General features: G+C 57.7%; 2 protein-coding genes across 6 annotated transcripts; one reads left to right on the top strand and one right to left on the bottom strand.

Annotated features, from left to right (window-relative positions):
* Positions 1-4,970: 4,970 nt before the first annotated feature.
* On the top strand, positions 4,971-13,421 carry ASB6 (ankyrin repeat and SOCS box containing 6). Of its 2 annotated transcripts, XM_082695910.1 has the most exons (6): positions 4,971-6,346; positions 7,929-8,110; positions 9,081-9,187; positions 9,299-9,407; positions 10,032-10,118; positions 10,241-13,421. In XM_082695910.1, exons 1-6 carry the CDS (start codon positions 6,234-6,236, stop codon positions 10,906-10,908), a joined length of 1,266 nt encoding a protein of 421 aa, XP_082552036.1. In that variant the 5' UTR covers positions 4,971-6,233; the 3' UTR covers positions 10,909-13,421. The 2 variants fall into 2 exon arrangements, with proteins under 2 accessions (XP_082552036.1, XP_082552037.1); XM_082695911.1 differs by lacking the exon at positions 9,299-9,407.
* On the bottom strand, positions 11,937-21,346 carry NTMT1 (N-terminal Xaa-Pro-Lys N-methyltransferase 1). Of its 4 annotated transcripts, none has more exons than XM_082695914.1 (5): positions 21,173-21,339; positions 20,645-20,758; positions 14,695-14,898; positions 13,675-13,927; positions 11,937-12,821 (listed from the first exon to the last, which is right to left on the bottom strand). In XM_082695914.1, the coding sequence occupies exons 3-5, from the start codon at positions 14,854-14,856 to the stop codon at positions 12,565-12,567; spliced, it is 672 nt and encodes a 223-aa protein (XP_082552040.1). In that variant the 5' UTR covers positions 14,857-14,898; positions 20,645-20,758; positions 21,173-21,339; the 3' UTR covers positions 11,937-12,564. The 4 variants fall into 4 exon arrangements, with proteins under 4 accessions (XP_082552040.1, XP_082552042.1, XP_082552039.1 ...); XM_082695916.1 differs by having other exon boundaries at positions 14,759-14,898; XM_082695913.1 differs by lacking the exon at positions 20,645-20,758 and having other exon boundaries at positions 21,173-21,346.
* Between the last annotated feature and the right edge of the window lie 2,238 nt (positions 21,347-23,584).

Here is a 23,584-nt window from a genome sequence, read left to right as displayed (position 1 = left end):
TTTCGGGAGCCAGAACTCATGGAGTCAAGCCCCAAGACCACCACTGTCTTGTGTAGATGGGCCAGTGAGGCTGAGAAAGGGCCAGGCCAGAGCCTGGGCCCCAGAAGGCCTCCTGTCTTGGGGTGAGGGGCCTGAGGGAACGTTTGTGTCCCCCAAGTTCATATGTTGAAGCCCTAACCTCCAAGGTGATGATGTCAGGAGGTGGGGTCATTGGAAGGTCATGAAGTTCGATGAGGTTCGATGAGGTCACGAGGGAGAGCCCCCAGGATGGGATCCGCGCCCTTCCAGGAAGAGGAAGCGCCATCAAGGCCCCCCGGGAAGAGGGGAGCCCCTAGCGAGACAATGGCCACCTACCGACTGAGAGGTGAGGCCTTGGGAGGGAACCTGCCTTGCTGGCATCTTGACCTTGGACTCCCCTGCTTCCAGAACTCTGAGGAATAAATGGCTGTTGTTTCAGCCCCTCAGGCTACGGTAGTTTGTTAGGGCGGCTGGAGCAGCTAAGACAGGCTCCAGGCACCTTCTCAGCCTGTCCGCCTGGGCTTCTGAGGCCCTGAGGACTCACCTCGTCTGGAAGAGTCTGGCACCAGGACCGCCTGGCAGTGTCTGTGTGGAGCGGGGACCATGTCAGGGAGCTGGCTGCCCTTGGAGCAGGGGCTCTGGCCAGCAGGGGCAGGGTTCCTGGCAGCCAGGGTCCCCAAAATGCTCCTCAAGGCCTCTGAGGGGAGCAGATGGAAGGAAGGAGGGGCCAGGAGAGTGCTCCCCAGCCCAGCCGAGTTCCTACCACCCACTCCTCCCGGCCTCCCGGTGCCTCAGTTTCCCCCCTGAGCCCACAGAGGGTTGGGTCTCTGGGAGCAGAGAATCGGGGCCTTGTCCTTCCAAACAGGGCTGAGCAGGCTCAGGTCATGAGGGTCGGGGGTCAGGCTGGGGTCAGGGTGTAGGGGAGGGGGAAGGAGAGGAAGGGAGAGGGGGGCCAGCGCAGAAGTGCAGACCAGAGGAAGCTGTGGAAGGAAGGAGGGGGCGCTCCGGTCCGTGCCTGCGGTCCCGGTCCCGTTCTCTTCACAAATACCCCCAACCCCCCATCTCCGTGCCTCAGTGCCCCTGGGACGTGCCAGGGGCTGAAGCTGGAGGCTGTCCACCAAGTAGAGAAAAGAATATTCCTTGTGACGGATTGCCATGTTGTCCAAATATCTCACTTTATGGAAACTCAGCCAAATCAAAAGAGGAGCAATAAAAGGGGGGCCCTCCCCCCAGATCCCCCTCCAGGACTTATAAGGGACCAACCTGGCTGCTGAGAGGGGTCTGGGGAGAGGGAAGGTCCTGAGAATGGGGCAGGACCAGCCCTTCCCTGGGGCCGCCTGCCCTGCGTGGGAGCGTATGCGTGAGAGAGTCACAGAGGGCGTGAGTGTGCACGACAGCGTGTCTGAGGAAGTAGGCACTGGCGTGAGAGAGGCAGCGTGTGTGAGAATATGTTGGCGGGAGTGTGACAGGGTGTGAGGATGTCTTGTGAGTGGGACCAACGCACACGTGTGAGCATTCAGGACGGACGTGGGAGAGTCTGTTGCCGGGGTTGGGGCATGAGCGCGTGTGAGTGTGAGAGCAAGTGTGTGAGCGTGTGAGAGCCGGGGGTTGGGGGGGCTGGCAGGCGTCCTGAGCAGGGGCTCCAAGGTCAAGAGCCAGGCTCTGGGTGTGAATTCGGACTGGGTTCCCCGCCCCCACCCCGGGAGCTCACCGGCCCCCAGTGGGCCAGTCCGATCTCTGAGCCTCGGACGATGACGCGGGAATCCTGCTCCTGGGTGCCATGACTCATCAACGAGATCGCGCACGTTGAGCTTCTAATCTAACTCATGGGACACAGGAAGTACTTGACCAAAGGCTGCTGTTGTTCTCCGTGTATCAGCCACGGTCAGGCTGGGCCCTGTGGTGTCCCAGAGGACCGGGGAAGTCAACAAATGATGTGCTAATCCAGGCTGGGAGGGCCCAGAGGAAGGGGACTGGGGGGCCCTCCAGGGCAGGTGACCTGAATGCCGGGAAGGTGACCTGTGTGCCAGAAGGAGCTAGATTCTGTGGACAGAGCGGGGCCTAGCCCTGGCGCTCATGGCCTGCCCTCCAACTCTAGGCACACGAAGTGTGTGCATGGCCTGATTCCCTGCCTGTGGCTAATTGAGCGTCTTGAGTCTCAGGCAAGACACTCACTGGTGAAAAGGTAGAAAACACACAGAAACACAAAGGAGAGCAAAGTGCCCCGGATCCCAGCACCCAGGATCAGCCACCACTAACATAGTATGTGGCCCTCAACAGTGAGCCCTGCTTAGGGACCCATCATCCATGGGTCCACATACAAACACCACTTTTCCCTCAGTGGGAACCATATAGTACCTACTATTCTCTGACTCGCTTTGTTGAACTGCTATAGGGCAGAGTCTTGTGTGAAGGGTGCTGGCTATTACCACTGTCGGCTGGACAATTAGAGTCTAAACTTCCCCCCTTGTGTTTGTTAACAGTTTTTCATCCCTTGGGACCCACCTGTGCATGGCCTTTGCCCATTTTTCTGGCAGTGTTTTTGCTTTCTTCTTGTTGATTTTTATAGTTCTTTATATATTAAGGTTATTCCTCTCTGTACACTGGATAGGCAGAGGGACTTCCAAACTCCCTGGGGCAGGGGCAGAGCCAGCCAGAGTCTGAGCATTGGGTGCTTGGCTCCAGAACCCCCAACCTGCCTGGGAATCCTGGAATTCGGTGGCAGAAAGTGGCTAGGCTGGCAGGGCAGGGAGAGGCAGTAGCAAGGAAAGAAGAGAGAAGGTTCAGAACTTAAATCAGGGGCTCCGAGTGACAAAGGCTTAATGGGAGACAGATGGAGGAAGCAAGGTTGCCCTTGCTGACAGGAGGGAGGTCAGGGGTCAAGGAGTTTTCTAAAGACAGGAGCCTGGGCGACAGGCAGGCGACAGGGCTTGGCTCCACAGTGTGCTGCCCAGGGGCTGTGACAGAGCAGCAGCAGGGGTCAGCCCCTTACTCCTGCTTGCGCAGACCCTCTCAGGCCCACACCCAGAGGAGCTGTGGGACACTCCACCCCTGAAGGCCAGATGTAGGGTAGAGCACCCCACCTCCAGGCCTCAGTCGGAGTCTCAACCTAGCTGTGCAACATTGGGCAAGCCTCCAAACCTCTCTGAGCCTGTTTCCTCGTTTGAAAAATAGTATAATACCATCATTTACTAATGGAGTTTATTGAGATTAGCCCAGTGCTGGGCACATCAGAAAGGCTCAGTAAAGAAAAGCTAACTCATCACTGTTCCTTTACTGTCTACAAGACAATTAGAGTTTTCTTGCTGGCAGAGCCTACCAGCGACATCAAGGACCTCTTCATTGGCTTCGAGAGCTGAAGGGCCTTCAGGTTACAGGGGAGGAACTGAGACCCGGAGACCAGAAGGGACCTGCCGGGGTCACCCATCCGAGCTGTCTTAACCATGTCCTCCAAAGAGACATGTTCAAGTCCTAGCCTCTGGTACTTTTGACTGTGATCTCATTTGGAAATAGGGCTTTTTGTTGTTGTTTTGTTTCGTTTTTGCAAATATAATCAAGTTAAAATGAATTCCTACCAGTTTAGGATGGGTCCTAAATCTCATGACTAGTGTCAGTTAGGAAGGACAAGGAGGGGCGCCTGGGTGGCTCAGTGGGCTAAGGCCTCTGCCTTCGGCTTGGGTCATGATCTCAGGGTCCTGGGATCCAGCCCCGCATCTGGTTCTCTGCTCAGCGGGGAGCCTGCTTTCCCTTCTCTCTCTGCCTGCCTCTCTGCCTATGTCATCTCTCTCTCTCTCTCTGTCAAATAAATAAATAAAATCTTAAAAAAAAAAAAAAAGAAAAGAAAGGACAAGGAGATTTGGACAGAGATACAGACACAGGGAGGAAGGGCAGGTGAACACGGAGGGGCACAGAAATGGGAGTGGGACTGTCACAAGCCAAGGAAAGCCTGGGGCCTCCCGGAAGCTGGCAGAGGCAAGAAAGGAACTTTCCCTAGGGTCTTTGGACCAAGCTTAGTCACTGTCTGTCGACACTTCGATTTCAGACTTCCGGCTCCCAGAACTGGGAGGGAATCCATTTCTGTTGTTTCCAGCCGCCTGGTCTGTGTTGCTTTGTTATGACAGCCTTAGGAAACGAGTGGAGCCATGCAGACACAAGCCTCAGCCCAGGTGGTACCCCCAGGTCTGTCCTGGACCCCATTCTAAACAGGCCTCCTCCAGTTCCTCACTACGTGCCCATAGGCGCCCCAGTCCCCTGACCTGTGCCATGGAGCTAATGACCCTGAATCAAATAGGAAGGGCTAAGAAGCCCCTTGGGTTGCCTGTCGGCTGCTACACCACTCAGGACCTTGGGATCGAGAAGCAGGGTGTGGACCCTTAAAATAGGGGTAGACATGCCCAAGCACCCCCTCCAGGGTAACCCTGGGGAGACTGAGGCATACTGAAGCAAGTGCCCCATTCTGATACTTGTTATTGCCAGATGGGAGTTTGGGCCCCGGGTACCCAGTCTTCTGATTTTACAAGATAAGATGGAAGCTCCATATCAGGGTGGGCAGAATTTTCCAATGTCACTCGAGAAGACACCCCTTAGGGGATTCAGGTGGCTTAGTTAGTTAAGTATCTGCCTTGGGCTCAGGTCATGATCTCAGGGTCTTGGGATGGAGCCCTGCATCGGGCTCCCTGCTCAGCCTGGAATCTGCTTCTCCCTCTCCCTCTGCCCCTCACCCTACTCATGCTGTCTCAAATAAATAAAATCTTAAAAAGAAAAAAAAAATAAAGAAGGAGAGGGGGAAGAGAAGGAAGAAGACATTTCTTTCCTGGAGTGAGAACCCAGGCAGGCATGTACTGGGAGCCAGGGACTGGGGGTCTGCAGTCCCTTCTGCTGAGCCCAAGCTGCCCACCCACCCCTCCTTCTGGCCCTTCTAGGCAGTAGAGGCAGAGGCAAAAAGGTATTCTGAGTGCCCGGTGGGGATTTTTATAGCTTGTCATTTGATCTGCAGACAACCTTGTAAACTTAACAACAATAACAGCCAGCAATGAATTATGCAGCCCCTGCTGCCCGCTAGTCCCTGCTGGGCCCCCAGAGCCAGACCTGGGGGGAGTGCTTTGGATTGGCTTTCTTGGTGGATCTGTTCTGCTCTTGGTGGGGGAGCCGAACAGACACATCGGATTGTCTTCAAATGCCTCTCTAGACCTCTTCTCCTTCACTCAACAGCTCTCATCTCTGGCAGGTGCCAGATGGGAGAGACTTCCCAAGGGCGCATGGAGTGGGGCGCGGGGGTGGGGGGGGGGAGGCCAAGGCGCGATGCGAACGCTGGGACCCCCACGCCTCTTCAGAAAGGACTTTCCAGAATCATGAAGACATCAGGGCTCCGATGTGGGGACTCCAGGTGGTTGAGGTTCCAGAGGATGGCTAAGGAAAGATGCCTAAGCCCCAGAGGGGCCCCAGGCTTGGGTTCCTTCCTTGTAGACTCCACGTCCCTGACACTAACAGAGCTCTTGAGCCAAGATCTTGGGTGGGTGCGATTACCCCCGTTTTACGGACGAGTAAATTACAGCTCGTTGAGTCCATCAAGGCAGAGAAGTGGAAGGCGCTGGCAGCCCGCAGGGCCAGGAGCTCCAGGGGACAGAGAGTAAGGGATTGCCCACGCCGCCCGGCGGGGCTGGTGGGCGTCCATTCAGCGTGTGGGGAGGCGAGAGCCAGGAGAAGCCGGAAGGAGTCCCGGTCGGATCCGAGTCCAGAGAGCTCGGCAGCTCTGGGGGTTCGAGTCACCTCCACCGCCCGGGGAACTCGGACAGAGGCCGGCGGAGCTCGGACGGCGCCCAGCGGCCGCGGGCGGGATCGCAGGGCGGAGCAGGGCCAGGCCGGGCCCGGAATGGCAGAGACCGGCCCGCCTGGGGCCGGGATCGGGTTTGCCAAGGTGGTCTGCGCCCTCCACTCCCCCCGGGCCGGCCTCCGGGTTACCCACAGCTCACTCTGGGGGCGCGCCGCGGTCCTCCGACCTCATAGGGGGCGCTGTCACCATCGGTGGTTTCCCCGGCCGGCGCGGGCCGGAAGTGCGAGGGTCACTTCCGGCGCGGAGCAGCGGGGTGGGCGGCGGGGCGCGGGGGCTGGACCAGCAGAAGCCGGGTCAAGCCCGTGGCCTCCGAAAAGTCCTCAGTCTGCTGCTCGGCCTCGCGCAAAGGTGCAGCCGCCTTGCAGCGCCCCAGGCCGCCGCGATGCCGTTCCTGCACGGCTTCCGGAGGATCATCTTCGAGTACCAGCCGCTGGTGGATGCGATTCTGGGTTCCCTGGGGATCCAGGACCCCGAGCGGCAGGAGCCCCTGGACGGGTAACTAGCTTCCTTGCCGCGGGCGGGCCGAGCTGGCGCTGCTTCCCTTGAATTGTCACCACAAGCGTGGTGGGGGGTGGGGGTGGCTGTGTCCCCAGTGGACAGGTGAAGGGGCAGGCGGAGGCTGGAGTTGGGTTGCTTTGAGCGGGAGCCCCTGCACCCCGCCCAAATCTTGCCCTTTGCAGGGCGGAGAGTGCTCCAGGCCCGCGCAGGGAGGCCGGGAGGGTGGAGTGCGGGCAGGGCCGCCGGCCTCGGTGCCCCACCCAGTGCCCAGCGTGCCTGCTGCGGGTTGCAAGGAAGCAGGGCGGAGTCTGCGAGGGCCTCGGTTTTTACCCCAGAACAGTGCGAAGATGAGCTCTGTAGCCGAGTTTGCATTTGACGACAAAAACAGGTGTATCCCCGCGCCTGTGGTTAGAGTGTTCAGGGTTACAGCAGTGAGCTAAACCAAACCCCCAGCGTCGGCGATGCTTATGCTTCAGGGAGAGACGAGCGTGAGTCAGGTGTATGTACGGTCGGTGTCATGGAGGCAAGAGCAGAGGAAAGCGGAGGCAGGGCTGTGTGTCTGGGGTCCGTGGGAATTTCAGAGGCAGTGGGTACTATGCGTGTCTCTAGGGACTTCGGTGGAAACAGGCTTGCTTCATCACAGCTCTGTTCACTTTGAGGCGTTCTGAAAACAGCGTAAGGGGTTTCCTTAACTTGGAGGCTGTTCTGGGGGTGAGAGCAGGGCAGGAAAGCGGGTGCTACATGCCCTTTTGTAGTTCCAGGATTTTTGCTTTGTATCCATGGTGCCCTGGGCATCCTCCCAGGCTGGGGAAAGAGATGGAATCCTGCCCAAGCAGTAAGGATGGCACCTTGATCCCGGTAATTGAAGGGTTGCAGACAGGTGAGGCTAAGGGCAGTGGGAAGCATTGGTGAGGAAGGGAAGCCTCCTCCAGAGGAGGAGGTGGCAGCCTGTGAGGGAGCTGCGACCAGGTTCACGGAGCTGTCCGTGGGCCTGAGCTTTAGTGGAAAGCCACAGAAGTTTTGGAGGTCACTGCTGGCGGGCAGGTGGGGTGAGGGCTGGGGCGTGAAGGGCCATGTGTACACTCAGCCTTCTGGGGACCCGGAGGCCGGGAGGTTAAGTGTCTCTGAGTGTGAGTGGGGGCAGGAGGGCCTGGGGGTTGCCTGGTCTGGTCTAGCTGCCCTCGGCAGCTCAGGGATGCCCATTGTCAGGGGAGGGGGTGTCAGTGTCCGCTTCCTGCTCTGGGCTAGAACGGTTCCCTTCAGGCCCAGCAGCACAGCTGTGTGAGGCTTTGTACCCGAGCTACGGGCCAGATTGTCTGGGCAACTTGGGAGGAGGCTAGAGACAGCCCCAGTTCTTTCTTAGCAAACCCAAGGAGTCAGCTTGAGTTAAAAGATGCAGCTTGCTCTCTTGCAACCACAGTCCTTTTCCAGAGACTTTCTGCCTCACAGAACCAGGGCTCTACCTTGGAGGGGGGTGATGACAGCAGGAGAGCACCCACCCACAGGGTGCCCAGGCTAGCTGGTCCCACAGCTGCCCCTCCTACCCCCCGCTAACCGATCCACCCCTCTGCTGCCCCAGGCCCAGTTATGTTGCCAGCGAGGAGAGCCGAATCCTTGTTCTCACTGAGCTGCTGGAGAGAAAGGCACACTCTCCCTTTTACCAGGAAGGCGTGAGCAGTGCCCTGCTGAGGATGGCGGAGCTGGGGCTGACCCGGGCAGCCGCCGTTCTCCTGCGCAGCGGGGCCAGCCTCAACTTCGAAGGTCAGTTGGAGCCCAGAGGGGCTACGGGCGGGCGGGGGGGGTGGGTGGGACACGTGGCTTAAAGTGTGGCTCTGCCTTTCTTGTTCTCTTGGGAGCCGCTTCCCTTACTTCCTCCGTGGGTGGTGACTGAGGAACCCTATCCCCCTGTGGGCTTTCGAGGGGCTCTGACCCCACTGGTCTGAGAGAAAATTGGTTGCTGCCTCCACCATGTGATTGATCAGCAAACTTTCCCAGCTAAATCCCTGCTTTTGTGAATGTGAAAATGCAGCTGCTGGCACTGTGCCCAGAGCTCAGGGAGAGCAATTTTCTGCCACTTATTCTGAGCCATCTCGCGTTTCTGCCCATGCCACAGGGAGAGGGGACAACACAGCAGCAGCGCGGGTGTAAATCGTGGCAGGGCACGGCCGGCTTCTGGGCTGGAGGTGCGGGGGACGGAGGTGGAGCCGTTCTCCTTTCCTCTCTGGCTTTCTCACCGGGGAGGGCAGGGTCAGCCAGGGCATGGGCGGGGCTCACTTGTGACCAGTGCGGGTCCTTGAGCTGACACGGGATGTGGCCAGGCCCGCCTCAGCTCCCATGTGAGGACTGGCTCAGAGGCCACTAGGCTCTTGGAGGACAGAGGAGGTGAGGGCCGGGGCTGTTCTGAAGTCTGTCATTTGGAGACTGGCTTTGAGAACGTGGCTGTTACTGCCCAGCTTCAGGAGCCGTCAGTTGGGGTCCCTCTCCCAGCAGCCTGAGCAGAGGCACCCAGTCTTATGGTTCCGTCTCACAGAAGAGACTCAAGTCCAGACAGAGGGCCGCCTGCCCCGCAGGACCCTGCCCCATGTCTGACTCCGGCTCCTGGTGGGGGTGGCTCCGTTCTGACCCTTCATGGTGGCAGAAGCCTGGGTGCCCTGTGCAGGGAGGGCTGGGGCTGAGCCGGAGGCCAGGTGGAGGCCGGCAGGACTGACACGAGCCGTGTCCGTGTCTTCAGACCCTGTCACGTACTACACGGCCCTGCATATTGCCGTCCTGCGAAACCAGCCGGACATGGTGGAGCTGCTGGTGCGCCACGGGGCCGACATTAACCGGAGGGACCGGGTAAGAGCCGGGTCTGGCCCACTCAAAAGCAGGGATGTGGTGGGGTGGCCGTAAGCGGCCTTCCGGGCCCCCAAGTCGCCAGGCCTACTGTGCTGTGCTTTCTTGGCTCAGATCCACGAGAGCAGCCCCTTGGACCTGGCCAGTGAGGAGCCCGAGCGCCTGCCCTGCCTGCAGCGCCTCCTGGACCTCGGAGCAGATGTCAATGCGGCTGACAAGCATGGTGGGTGCCTTCCCCCGGGAAAGCAGGCTGCCTCGGGAGGGAGAGCCAGAGCCCCCCAGGATGGTGACTAGGCCTGATGACACAGCGCAGCCAGGCCCATAGGTGCCTTTTGCTGACCTGCAGGAGCTTCCCGGAAGTGATGCAGCTGTTGGCCTCACGCCAGCCCCCCTGAGTCTGTCTGTAGGGGGAAGTAGGGTGTGCGGCCAGATTTCTGGGAGGGCGAGCCACTTCTTCTTGGCAAAGACTCAGCCCGGATCTCAGGTAGCGTCTGAGTGTCCTGAAGAATCCCACCTCTTCTGCCCGTTCTGCTCCTGGTTTTGTGTGGTTAGAAAGAATGACCTACCACCGGTCACCTTCAGCCTCGGCTGAAAGGTCGATCGTTTCTCAAGTTCACTTTCCGGGGGCACCTGGCTGGCTCAGTCGGTATGACACACAACTCTTGATCTCGGAGTTACAAGTTCAAGCCCCACGGTGGGTGTAGAGATGACCTAAAAATAAAATCCTTGAAAACGACAAAAAAATGAAATTCACTTTCTCATCCTGAGTGGTTTCCTCTGCATCTCTGGGGTTGTCCTGACCTCGGCTTCCTGGTCCCCACTCCCCCTCCTCCTCTTCCTTCTGTAGGAAAGACCGCTCTGCTCCACGCCTTGGCCAGCAGCGACGGTGTGCAGATCTACAACACTGAGAACATCCGGCTCCTGCTGGAAGGAGGTGAGGCTCGCCTGTGGGCTGCTCCCAGGCCTCTCCCCCCTCCCCCCATTACACAAGTGGCCTCCCTTTGCAGGGGTTTAAGACCTCCTGCCATCTTCTCTTTTCCTGACCGGCTCTCGCAGGGGCAGATGTCAAGGCCACCACCAAAGATGGGGACACGGTGTTCACCTGCATCATCTTCCTGCTTGGGGAGACCGTGGGAGGGGACAAAGAGGAGGCCCAGATGATCAGCCGCTTCTGCTTCCAAGTCACGCAGCTGCTGCTGGCGCACGGGGCCGACCCCAGCGAGTGCCCGGCCCACGAGTCCCTCACACACATCTGCCTCAAGGGCTTCAAACTGCACTTCCCGCTCCTGCGCTTCTTGCTGGAGTCCGGAGCTGCCTATAACTGTTCGCTGCACGGGGCGTCCTGCTGGTCCGGCTTCCACATCATCTTCGAGAGGCTCTGCTCCCACCCAGGCTGTGCCGAAGACGAGAGCCACGTGGACCTCCTGCGCAAAGCCGAGACCGTCCTGGATCTCATGGTGACTAATTCCCAGAAACTTCAGCTGCCTGAAAACTTCGATATCCACCCTGTGGGTAGCCTGGCAGAAAAGATCCGGGCCCTTCACTTCTCCTTGAGGCAGCTGGAGAGCTACCCTCCGTCCCTCAAGCACCTGTGTCGCGTCTACATCCGGCTCTATCTTCAGCCCTGGCCCGTGGATGTGAAGATCAAAGCCCTGCCTCTGCCCGACAGGCTCAAGTGGTACCTCCTTAGTGAGCACAGCGGTACCACTGACGAGGAAATCTGACCACCCCCAGACCGAGGGGAGCAGGGTCTGGGCAGCTCAGCCACTGGCGGATTTTGGCACCTGCGGCAGCCTTAGGGGAGAACCGTCTGGCCTTCCATCGGAAGGTGGAGGTTGGGAGATGAAACTTGATCCTTACTGTGTACCAGGAAAGCCAGGTGGAGCCCCTCAGCCGCAGTCATTGCGGTGGGAAAGGGCCCTGTTTCTCCAGGGCGACCGCTCCCCTTCTGTTAGGCAGAACCCCCAAGTCTCAACCACGCTGGGAAAAGGGACCGGGTTTAGACTTGGGACAAGGGTACACCCTGTTCTTCTGCGGGGAGCATCGGGCAGGGCAGCTCTCTCGGTCCTGTGAGAGCCGCGGGAAGCTGGTCTGTCTTGCCTGGGGCCCCGCTGAAGCCAGGAGGATGTGTGCTGGGCCTGTGGGGGCTCAACCCTGGTGAGGCCCATCACTCCCGTCTCTCCCCACGTTAGATTATTAGGTCACTTGGAGCAGTGCTCTCGCTGGGCTAGGGAGAAGGCTGAGCTGACCCTGCCGCCTTTGGCTGCTCTGGGGCCAGGTTACCCATGGCCTGGCCCAAGGCACGGGACTGGAAGCTCTGTCTGTGCCAAACCTGGGATCTCAGGGGACGTGCCTTCTGCTGAAAAGCAATCCTGTGTGACCAGGGACAGTCCTTTCCAAAATGTCTCATGAGGGGTTCAACTGATGATCAAAGCTACTAATGCTGCAGGCTGACTGTGCGGTCCACGCCACACCCTCACGAAGCCAGTTCCGAGTCATGTGGGTCCTTGTGAATTGTGTGGATGCCGGGGAGGCGAGCTGAGGCAACTGAAGGATACGTTACACAGTAAAATCCTGCTCTTGGCCTTCAAGGTCCTTGTATGACATTTTGGCCCCCTCCCCGCCCTTCCCCAGCCTAGGACCGAGGCTCCCACGGAGAAGAGGGGAGAGGTACGAGAGGCCGGCAGCACCTAGAGGGGAGTTTCCAAATAGCACCGCACTGCAGCCCCAGTAAAGAAGAGCACCAGTCCAGACCGGCTAGGGCCTTCCCAGCACAGGAGTCACCCTTTTATTTTTTGATGAAAATGTTCACCGAGGAGGAGCTGCAAGGCACAGCCAAGAATGAAGCCGCAGACTCCTTCGCTGGAGACCACGGGGATGATCACATCAGGGACACCAGGGTTCATCACCAAATAAGCCTCAGCACGGGGTCGCACCCAGCAGCTGAAGGCTCCTCGCCTCCCCGCGAGGGGAAAAAGTCCCAACAACCGAGAGTTCTCTTCCTCTTAAGGCACCCAGGCCTGTGGCTGGAAGGCTGGGTGGTGGAACGGGAGAGCCAGAAAATCTCCGCTTCTGAGGGGATCATCGCTGTATTCCCACACGGGGAGCACCGGGGACCCTGGAGTCCCGTGGTCTGCGCTGTCTGGTTCCTGCCTCTCACGGCAGCAGAGCTGGGCCGCAGCCTCAGTGCTCCGGTCAGGGGCGCCCCTCCCGACTGGGCCCCATTAGGCCTTTTGAAAAAGAGTCTAGTGACGGACGGCAGACAGGTGTATTTGGCAGTCTCGGTCCACACTCCCAGACCATCGCTGGGGAGCCTCTGGGTCTTGCCCGGCTGCCAGCCCCCCGCCCCACGCTGGTCCTTTTCTCCTGCTGGGCCCTGCTCATCTCAGGGCCAGGCTATAGACGTGGTAGATCTCATCAGGGAGGTTCTCCTGGCGCTCCTGGGCTAGGAGGCTGAGGCCCGCGCTGCGGACGATCCTGTGGACCACCTCGAGGTCCCGGCACACGCTGCTGTCCACGTCATCCAGGATCACACCCTCCTGCGCCATGTTGTCTTTGATGACAATGATGCCGTTGGGGCGCAAGCCCTGCTTGCAGCGCCGCAGGAACTCGGCCAGGTGCTGGTCAGTCAGGTGGCCTGGGGACAGCAGAGGCTGGGGTCACTAGGGAGGGAGTGGTGCCAAGCACGCACCCTCCGCTGGCCGTGTCTCTCGACCTCTGCTCAGACTTCCCAAGCTCTGTCTAAACACATGGGGCCTCCCCAGCGCTGGGCAGCCCAGAGATGCTTACCGAGTCCCATGCTGTGTACGAGGAAGCCAGCTCAGAAGTCACTCACCCAAGGGCTGTCACAAAGCACGAGCTGCGACCGCACCCTGACTGGGGGACTTCTGGACCCTGCCCGACACCTACACTCTAGCCATCCCCCCTGCCCTGAGGCCTGGATTAGGGGTTCTTACCAACCCATTCCTAACCTAATTAGAACTCCAGACCGGCTCTGAGGGACCACAAAGGACAGGGCCAGACCCAGCAGGGCTGCGGTGTCTGCTGGGGAGTGGGTGGCCAACTGCGGGTACGGTGGCCCGCCCGCCAGGGCGGCGGCCAGGGACGAGCACCCTGCGTGTGCTGCGGGGCTGAGCGGGTGCAGGATGGGGCGGCAAGGCGTGGCTCCCGCGCTGTGAACAGTGGGGACAGCCAAGGCTTCACTTCCTCCTCTTATTAAAAAACACTTTTAAAACTCCACGTTCTCTGAATGCAGTTATTGGTTGTTTACATTTTTTCAACAAAAAACGGCACCTGAGTGGGTCATAACGGTACTGACCAAGCTGGGAAGGCGAGCCTGAGGAGGATTTGGAGAAACCCCCGCGTCCCGTGTGCCGCAGGAGCGCAGGCTGGTGGCCTCCACAGCCCCGGAACCCGCCTCTGCAGCGGAGGGCGGGGCGGGGGGCGTGCGGGAGGTCTATGGAAGGCGCAGAAGGCCGCGGGAAGCTCACCGATCACCCACTGGATCCAGATGACATCGTAGGAGCTGGGCTCGGGGCTGAAGTCCTGGAGGCCGCAGCAGAAGTAGTTCCTCACCCTCTTGCCCTCCTCTCCCAGGTACGTCCTGGCTTTAACCAGAAAGTCTTCCGTCACGTCCACCATATCCACCACTCTGAAGAGCGGCAGCAGCAGCCTCTTGGTGATCCTACCTATGCCGGCTCCGCAGTCCAGGGCGCAGGAGGTCCCCGTCTTGTTCGGACCTTCCTGAGAAGCAGAGAACGCAGAGGCTCAGTAGGGAAGGCTCAGAGAGCCTGAGAAGGGGGCTGTTCCTCCCACGCTCCCAGTTACTCAAGTCAGGAGTGGGCATATGCCGGGGGCTGGCACGGGGGGTTGCCCATGGGTACGATCACAGATATTCCCGTCCTGGGCCACACATTCCTAAAACGCAAGCCGACAGCCACTTAAAGGGGACTGACGGACAGGTGCACTGATCTCTCACGACACCCCAGTAAAACCACAGGATGAACGGAATTCAAGCAGTGAAAAAATAGAGGCAGTAGTGATTTTCACCGATCTGGGAAGGCAGACAGTGGGTGGGGAGACACCCCGTAGTGTGAGGGACAAGCACCAGCCTCTGATGCTACACACCAGCCTAGCACAGAGTGGGGCAGAGCAGGGGAGGAACTAGGTGCCTGCCCTCAGCAGAAGAGCCGGTGCCCACAGCCCAACAGCCCGCAGACATGGCAAGACAGTGAAGGAGTCACCCCTGACAAATCTGAACAGTTAGAGGAAGCCTCCGTTCTGGTCCCCGGAGACCCGGCACAGCCGCCAGCTCCCCCACGTGGCAAGCCTGAGACAGAGGCCCCCAACGGCACGCCACCCCGCCCCACCCTCAAGGCCTGGGGGGCTGACACCAACCAAGCACCAAAGACCCCGTGATGGCTCGTGTAAAAGGTGGCACCCTGTGCAGACCAGGCCGGGCCACCAGGGCCACATCCTCTGCTCCTGGATGGCATGCCAGACCTGCCTACCCTCAAAAACCTCTGCAGGAACTTCCGGGAGCTGCTGATGTCGATGCCGGAGATGTGGCCGTACCCCCCGAGCATGCCGTCCACGGTGGGCGGGACTTCCTTCCAGTACGTCTTGGCCTTCGAATAGAACTGTTTCTCGTCTTCTATCACTTCACTTGTCATGCTGTCCCCAGCCGAGGCAGCTCAGGCGCCAAACAGCAGCAGCTGAACAACAAAAATGAGCAAATCAGCCAGGTCGAGGGTCCCGGACTCACCGCACGCTTCACAAGGTCACACAACCCTGCCTGATGCAGAGAAATGTCCAGGGTCCCCAAAACAGCTTCTATCCCTTGGATGACAGGGCCTCCTGTCTTTCGTATTCAAGTCATTCTGCAAAGTGACCTTTGTATCAGGAGGGGACCCAGAGTCCTGGGCTTCTAGTCCTTTCCTTACTGGACACGACACCTGACCTGAAAGCTTCTAACTCTAAAGTAGAGAGAACCCCCAACTGACACGTGAGGAAATGGAGCCGGAAGCCCCAGGCTCCTACCGTGGCGGCTCCGGCTGCTGCCGGGAGGGGCCTGGGGAGCCCCCTCGCCTCCCACTCACTCGTGAGCACAGAATGGAGCTCGCTGTGGGGTCTGGTCCTTGGTTAACAATGTGCCAGGACTGGGTACCAGGCACCGTGCCAGGAGGCAGGCAGACAGACTGGCACACACACACTGGCAACCGTTCGGGGCCGCAGGCAAGTACAAGATGCCGGCACAGCCCAGCCCAGCCCCCGCAGAGGGAAGGCAGGCATTCCCGAGGACGTGGCCCATCAGCTGAAGTGAAGGACGAGGAAGAGTTCACTACGCCAGCGGGGGCGCCCGCTCCCTCCGACAGGTGTGAGAGGCACACGGAGAGCACCGGCAACTGGACACACGGGATGGGGGAAGGGGACACATTTGGGATTAGACTCCCCACTAAAGAGCAGTGAGCTTGAACTACTCTAGGGTTAGCAGGAAGTGACAAGAGATGCGTGTTTCTGCAAGACTGTCGGCAGCTGTGGGGGCTCTGGGGCGACAGTGAAAGCAGACACAGAGGGTGTTACTGTGACAGGCGGAGGGGCAGCGACAACGCAGGAGCCAGGGCCTGGGGGAGGGGAGGGCCTGGCAGCTGCACACCCAGCCAGCCCGGCCGCATCTCTGCCCATCTCTGCCCGGAGGCACCGGCCCCACAGCACCATCGCAGGGCAGGAGCTGTCCTAGTTGCCCCGAGGCTTTGCTGAGATACCATCCAACGCTCAGGGAGTTCCAGGCCAGCGGGAGCTAGGAATGAGTGGACCCAACTAAAACACAAGGCAGAAAGAGTGAGGACGCCCACTGAGCCCAAAGTACTGTGGAAACTCCAAGAACGGAGCACTCTTTTCGGAAAGGCAGACAGGGCAGCCGCCGAGAGAAGGCTACCTGAGCCAGACCCTGAAAGATAAAGGGTGCTGTTGGTGGTGGGGGGCGGGGGTGCCGGCGCGAACAGGATCAGAGGAGCAGGGCAGGTGTGCCACCCAGAAGGCGCGACTGATGATGGCCTGGGCTGGCTGGAATGCAGACAGAGGAAGAGGGTATTTACGGGAGACGAGCTTAGACAGGCAGCCTGGGCCTGGATCACGGGAGGCCCCAGTGACAGGCTGGGGGCCGGGGGTTTGGCTTGTCGGTAATGGAAAACCAATCAGCTGAGAGCTTCCGAAGCCAGGACGTAAGTGGTGGTGGGACCACCGGGCAGAGTGGGAACAGAGTGGGACCGGCAGGAGCCATGTGGCATTTGGGACAAGCAGCAGCGGTGCTGTGGGGAGACAGTGACAGGCACCCACTCCCATCACAGGCTCTCAGCTTAGGGCTCATATCCTCAGAGGCCCTGCCTGACCAGCCCAGCTAAGGTGGCTTCCTCCAACACCCAGATCTAATCCCCACGCTTTCCTGCCTTCAGAATGTGTATTTCTGTCTGAAATTACACCATTTATTTACTGTCCAGCCTCCATGGGATGGAAGCTCTAGAGGCGCGACCTTGCCTTTTCGCCACTGTGTCCCCAGCACCAAGCCCGCAGGAGTCCCTCAGTTCAGGGTGAAAGTCCCCTCACCCCCCAGGAACACTGTGCACGACTGTGCTTCTGGGGTTTCACTTCCACCTTTATACCACTCCACTGGGTGCCAGTTAAGCCACTGACTCCCAGAACACAGGGTGACACAGAGCTTCATGTGGGACCCTGGGATCACACTCAAAAACACGTGAGAGACCCCCAAGATGGAGGAATGCCTTAAAGGCTTCAAGAGAAGTCATCAGATAGGAGGACAAGCACACAGCCCTTGATACATCATTTAGAGACTGACTGTAAGGAGAGAAGAGATGAATTCTCATTAGCCATGTTTGTCAGTAGCCCCCATGCACAACTGTACTCTGAACTTCTCCCAAAAGACAAGGAACCTTCCAGAAGCAGCAGGCCCACCTTAGCCCAACAACTCAGGATGCTCTCACTGATGCAATCCTGCATCCGCCACGGTCAGTCCTTTCCAGGGACCCCAGCGAGCCGGTGGGCAGCAGGACCCTCCTCCCCATTCCCTGGCTCCTTCCTGGATTCGGACACTGCTCACGGGCAAGGCCACACTGGCCCTCCGAGGAACAAGAGAAGCGACAGCCTCTCCCTGTCCAAGCAGGTCCAGTTCTTAGATCTGTGACTGTCGTTGCTTCCGCCCTCTAGAGCCCTTCTAGCGTGTGGAGAGAGCCCCCAATCCCCTTCAGATTCTTGAATCAGCTCTCGGGGTGATGCTCCAGCTTCCGCGTCCAGGAACAAGGGTCTGGGACCACAGTGAAGGCGACTTCCAACTACTATGTCAAACGAAGGGCCCTTTGGGGTAACAGGCAGGTAACACAGGGTGGGCGGGGGCTGGTTCTAAACACAGCATCCCCTCACCCTGGCTCGCCACCATGTCCCACCCCAGTGTCCTAGCACCTGAGGACATGTGTCCTAGCACCTCCCACCCCAAAAAGAGAAAGGGGCACACTGCTCAACGAGAGTGAACGTTCACTCCCACTCTGAGTCACACAGTAAAGCGAAAGGATGCAGAAACCTGCCCGTGCTCAGGAATCCCACCTGCCGTAGCGTGGACATCACTGTAGCTCCCTGCGAGCTGACAGGAAAGAGGGCCACCGGCCTGAATGTCACCACGGAGCTCAGTCTGGGGACTGCCCACCCCCGCCAACAGGCCCCACAGCCACCACGCCACAGCCTCTCCACCATCACCCCGGAAGGACGGCATCAAAGCCAGCTCTTCCACTCGGCACTCGGACTCGAGCTCGGCAACACTGACCCTGTCCCCATCGCTGCCCACCAGTCTCGGCAAACTGCTGGCTCTGTCCTCTTATCTAGCTCCCCACTGGCCCTTGGAGAACAGCGGCAAGACCCTGAGATGTACCACTGTATCTCTCTCGCAGTTCATGTAGGAGTCAACAAAAAGTGCACTCTCCATGAAATGAACAGAGTAAATGCGGGGCCCTCCCCTAGCCGTATGCTACCCATCAGCCTTCCTTCCCAAGGAGGTAAGCTTCCTGGGGACAGGGACATGACCTCATTCCCAACTAGCCCAGCACCAGACACGAGGTAGGGGGTTGGTCATTGGCTGCCAAATGAACCAAAGAATGAGCTCTGGGTGGTTACATTTTCCACTTTTGAGAAAAGTCTACAAAAATCCAACCACGGGGCACCTGGGTGGCTCGGTGGGTTAAAGCCTCTGCCTTCAGCTCAGGTCGTAATCTCGGGGTCCTGGGATCGAGCCTCGCATCAGGCTCTCTGCTCAGCGGGGAGCCTGCTTCCCCCCCTCTCTCTGCTGGCCTCTCTACCTACTTGTGATCTCTGTCAAATAAATAAAATCTTTCTTTTAAAGATTTTATTTATTGGGGCGCCTGGGTGGCTCAGTTGGTTAGGCGACTGCCTTCGGCTCAGGTTATGATCCTGGAATCCCAAGACTGAGTCCCGCATTGGTCTGCCTGCTCGGCAGGGAGTCTGCTTCTCCCTCTGACCCTTCCCCTTTTGATGCTCTCTCTCATTCTCTCTCTCTCAAATAAATAAAATCTTAAAAAAAAAAAAAAAGATTTTATTTATTTATTTGACAGAGATTTCAAGTAGACAGAGAGAGAGGGGGAAGCAGGCTCCCCGCTGAGCAGAGAGCCCAATGTGGGGCTCGATCCCAGGACTCCAAGATCACAACCTGAGCCGAAGGCAGAGGCTTTAACCCACCGAGCCACCCAGGCGCCCCAATAAATAAAATCTTAAAAAAAAAAAAAAATTCCAACAATTCAAAATGTAACACTGAAGGCCATTACCGACAATGTAATTTTTCTGCTTTACCAAAAGCCTTACAAGCTGATTTCTTTAAATGTCAAGGTCCTCTGAATAATCTAATTTACAAGAATTCCACTTACAGGCAGATTCTAGGAACAAGCCAGGGGAGGAACATCCGGGCCGGGAAATGGCAAGTCTAATTTTGACATTTGTTCCAACAGCTGATTCATTAGTAAACATGATTCCTTGGGGCTCTGTCTATACTTTGTCTCCCCGTGTCCAGACTGGAACAGGCAGGAGGTCCCTAGGACTCAGAGGGAACAGTGGGGTTGTCAGTCAAATAGCACTAAGTCCTCCTATACTCTGCTCAGGATGTGGTGAGGAGCTACATGGCTGCAGGGGAGGGAGAGGGCCTGGGCACAATCTGGCTTTGTGTGTGCTCTCGGCTACCTTAGACCGGACGAGAAGCCCTTTGCTCGTGGACTCTGCTCCTCAGCAGGTGGAACGTGTCATGCTTCAGTCACTGCCATCCCACCACCTCTTCTTCCCCTCCAAGGTGTTTCGGGGGACAGGTGGGCAGCCTCCCCAGCTACTACTTCTCCCAGGATCCAGGGGAAAGAACGGTGTGTCAACTGTCACCGTCCAGGCTTTGGGGAGGCATCACACCCTCTTCAGTTACCAGCCTCTAAGAAAAAGTCTGGAAGCAACAGGAGGCAAGAGCCTGCCTGAAGTTACCGCCTCCTTGCAGCCTGCTGGACAGGGCCTGTTTGCCCTGGATCGGGGACAGCAGCTGGATACATGGGAATGGCAAGGTGCTCTATGAGAAAGAAAAGGAAGGAGGAAGAGGAGAAGACTTAAAAAGGCGGGGTGGGGGGGACGGAGATGGGAGTGTTTTAAAACAAAGGCTCTGGTGGAGTCAAATGAACGACGTTTCAATCCTGGCTTTGCTTCTCTCTGGCTACGTAAGCTCATATAAGACAGAGCCTCGGTTAAGTAAGTTTATCTGTGAAATGGGAACAGCAACGTTGACTTTACAAGGACACTGTGATGATTAAACGTGGGTGTGAAAACATCAGGTGATCTGTACAGTGGCCAGCACTGTATTATCTCAAGTTTAGAAATCTCTGTCAAATGAGATTTCCATCAATTATCTGCCAACTGTACAGGTCAAACGGGAAAAATGCAGTGAAATGCCCTATAAACTTCAGTGTGTCAGACACACCCAAGGGATTATTACAGCGATGCTGGGGGTCAATCCAGCAGACAAACAGCTCCGCAAACCTGCGGGAGAGGGGAGTGAGCTTCCCATCTGTGCAGGCACAGAAACGCTGCAGAGATTCCGGAGACGCTATCTTTGTGACTCTATGGCTTCTAGTCCCCACCACAGCATTCCGTATGTACCCCCAGCCCTTCCCCAGAACCCAGGTGAGGGACAGAAAACCATTCTACTGAAGGAGTGATGTGCCTTAACACAAACACACACAGGAAACCAGGAACAGTGTAAGGAGGGAATCCGGCCTTCTTAACACAGCCCCTAGTCCTCCAGGGGCTCATCCCCTCTCTCTTGGCAATGACCAGACCATCTGCAAGACTGCCCCACCGCACCGCACCGTCAGGGCTCTGACACCAGCTGTTTCGATCCCAGAGAGACCCTACCGGTGATGGGCGACAGAGCCGGGGCCTTTCGTTCGACGTGGCAGTCCCTCCGCAAACTGGCTGACCTTGGCTCCAAGGGCTCTAGGCGGCACCAGTGTCGAGCCGTAACTGGGGCTGGGTCCAAGGTGAAATATGATAGCAACTCCCACACCACGAGCACTACTCTGTGCCCGGCTCTGACCTGACCATTTTACTGCATCCTGACGCCTGCCCTCCGAGCGCGTGCTCTCCTTAATCCCCGTTTCTCACCGGGGAAACTGAGGCTCAGAGAGGGAAGGGTCTAGCGTACCGCCCCGGGACAGCGCGGGGGAGCGCCTCGTCCAGGGTCCGGGTGCCTCGGCCTTCCTCCGCCACTCGCCGCCACCGGAGGCCCAGGTCGGACCACCCCGGAGCACACACACGTGGGGCCCCGGTAGCTCGCGCCGGGTCACGTGACGAGCTGGGGCCTCAGGGCGCCGAGGCAGTTGGGGGCCGGGGCCTCCCTTCCCCCGCCGGCCACAGCTCCCTGCTCCGCCTCGCGCTACTCACCCCGGGCGGGGGCTCCCGGGACCCGGGAGAAGAGGACGGGAAAGAGGAAGGGAAGTCGGCGGCAGCGGCGACGACGAACCCACAAGACCACCACCAGCTCCGTCCGAACACGGACAAACGCGATACCTCCCGGCGCGCGCTGCCTTTGTCCGCACACGTCACTTCCGGGCGCCCGGAGGCGGGGCCGAGGCTAGCTCCGCCCCGCGACCGGTTCGCCCCGCCCCATGGGCGGCTGACCTCAGTTGACTTTTGGGTCCCGGGAAGGACCTCACGGATTTAAAAGAGCCTCAGCTCCAAGCCTGTCCTGTCTCCAGCACGGGCGCGGGTCCGGTTACAGGCGGAAGGCTGGACTTCTAAAAACGAGCGTTCTGTGGCTTTTCTACTCGGTAAACATGGGCGGGGGGAAAGCCTTATTCTACAAATATTACCCATAACAATTTGCATCTTAAAATAATATACAGATCCAAGAAAGAAAGGAAAGAAGGAAGGAAGGAAGGAAGGAAGGAAGGAAGGAAGGAAGGAAGGAAGGAAGGAAGGAAGGAAAAAAAAAATACCTTTGATAGTGCCAACGCACTGTTACCCCCAAATAAACAGAACAAGTCCTTGAGTTTTCCATTCCAAAAATCCTGCCCTCTCATAGGCTCTTCCCATGTACAGAAAGTTTGGAGGGGTTCCGGAAATAACCTTGATGGACTCTGAGCTTGCGGGTGGGTGAACCTCTCCAAGCCTCAGTCTCCTCTTCTGCCAGTGTTAAATGTGTCGGATATTGCAGGTCGAGGCTTCAGTCCTGTGCCTAATGGGGACTCTCAGTAAATAGATGTACTTAGCATAAGCTCATTTTTCCTAAACTGACGCCCTGGTCTTAGGTTTACAGTGCCTTCCTCTGGGCTTTACACACACAGGAGGTTCTTAAAAGTGTGTTTGCTCGGGTGGCCTGCGTGACTGAGTCAGTTAAGCCTCTAACTTCGGCTCTGGTTGTGGTCCTAGGGTCTGGGATCAAGACGTACATTGGGCTCCCTGCTCTGTGGAGAACCTGGTTCTCCCTTTCCCTCTGCCTGCAGCTCCCCCTGCTTGTGCTCTCGCGCTCTCTCTCTCTCTGTCAAATAAATAAATAAATAAATCCTTTGGAAAAAAAAAAGTGTGTTTGTTCTAAGGAAGTAAAAGCTATAGGGGGTGGGGGAGGGCTGACTGCTGTTGAGTCCCCCAAATCTGTTTACATATATAGCATATGGCATCCTCTGCAGAGTACTCCAGGTCAGACTTGCTTCCCCTGGCCTGGGCCCTTCTCCCAAGCTTCATTGTCCATGTCTCTAAGGGAAGGGGATAAGTCCTGGACAATCTCAATTGCTGGGTGTGTGTGTAATCTTCCTTTGGAGGCAGCTCTGAGCCCAGCTCTTTTAGGGGTACCCCAAAATCCACCCCTACCTTTTTTTTCCTGTCACTGGAAGAAAAGTCCCTTCCCTCCACCTGGACTCTGAGGCCTTTCCAGATCTGGACATCCCCGACCTCAGAGCCTCACATCTCTGAATTCCCAAGCCTTGCACACAGTAGTTGGTCAAGAAATGTTTGCAGCTGGCAAGAGCTGGAAGCCTCCTTAGAAATCATCTAGTTAGTCCAGTGTTTCTCATCCATTAAAAACAAAACAAAACAAAACCACCTCACGTCTTCTTAGAATAAATATAAAACATGGGGGCGCCTGGGTGGCTCAGTAAGTTAAAGCCTCTGCTTTCGGCTCAGGTCATGATTCTAGGGTCCTGGGATCGAGCCCCGCATCTGCTCTCTACTCAGCGGGGAGCTTGCTTCCCCCCACCCCTGCCTGCCTCTCTGCCTGCTTGTGATCTCTGTCAAATAAAAAAGTAAAAAATCTTAAAAAAAAAAAAGAATAAATATAAAACATGTTCACCTTTCCCACTCAATATTCTAACTTCCTAAGGAGGTTTGCCCTTCCATCCCTCATTGAGGAGCACTTGCGGAGAATGGATATATCAGCTATGATGCCTCCTCCAGGCAGACTCCTCAGATTATAACAGGATACCATGCCAGCAAAACTGCTGGTCCAAACAACCCTTCTCCCCCACTCAAGTGTCCCAGTACAAACTTCTCCCCCTGCCTCGTCCCAGCCAAGAGTCACAGAATGAAGCCCCAAGAATGGACAAACTCATCCAGCATTGCATAGCAAACAGAAGCGGAGCCTGGGTTTGAAGTTGGTTTGCTTAGTTTCCAGGCCCGCTGCATTCTTACTGCCCAGCCTTCCCGAGGAAGTTCTACTTCTAGAGTTGCCCAGCCGGAACTTGACCCACCCGGGCCTCCCAGATCCAGAGAGGGCAGTGGACCCCACCCCATTGTGAGTGCAGCCTTGACTTCCTGAGTACAAAGCCCCACCTTCTGTCTCTAGGCCTGAGAGCCCACCGC

Source organism: Mustela nivalis, assembly GCF_964662115.1.
Source record: "Mustela nivalis genome assembly, chromosome: 13".
Taxonomy (NCBI): domain Eukaryota; kingdom Metazoa; phylum Chordata; class Mammalia; order Carnivora; family Mustelidae; genus Mustela; species Mustela nivalis.
This window is presented reverse-complemented; position numbering and strand designations above follow the sequence as displayed.

What these genes read in the sequence shown, in the direction of transcription:
- ASB6 (XM_082695910.1), top strand. Translation starts at nt 6,234, where the DNA reads ATGCCGTTCCTGCACGGCTTCCGGAGGATCATCTTCGAGTACCAGCCG. An exon ending in CGGCAGGAGCCCCTGGACGG is followed by an intron (nt 6,347 to 7,928) that starts GTAACTAGCTTC and finishes CTGCTGCCCCAG; the next exon opens with GCCCAGTTATGTTGCCAGCG. An exon ending in ACATTAACCGGAGGGACCGG is followed by an intron (nt 9,188 to 9,298) that starts GTAAGAGCCGGG and finishes TTCTTGGCTCAG; the next exon opens with ATCCACGAGAGCAGCCCCTT.
- NTMT1 (XM_082695913.1), bottom strand. Translation starts at nt 14,856, where the DNA reads ATGACAAGTGAAGTGATAGAAGACGAGAAACAGTTCTATTCGAAGGCC. An exon ending in TCCTGCAGAGGTTTTTGAGG is followed by an intron (nt 13,928 to 14,694) that starts GTAGGCAGGTCT and finishes TCTGCTTCTCAG; the next exon opens with GAAGGTCCGAACAAGACGGG. An exon ending in CTGGATCCAGTGGGTGATCG is followed by an intron (nt 12,822 to 13,674) that starts GTGAGCTTCCCG and finishes TGCTGTCCCCAG; the next exon opens with GCCACCTGACTGACCAGCAC.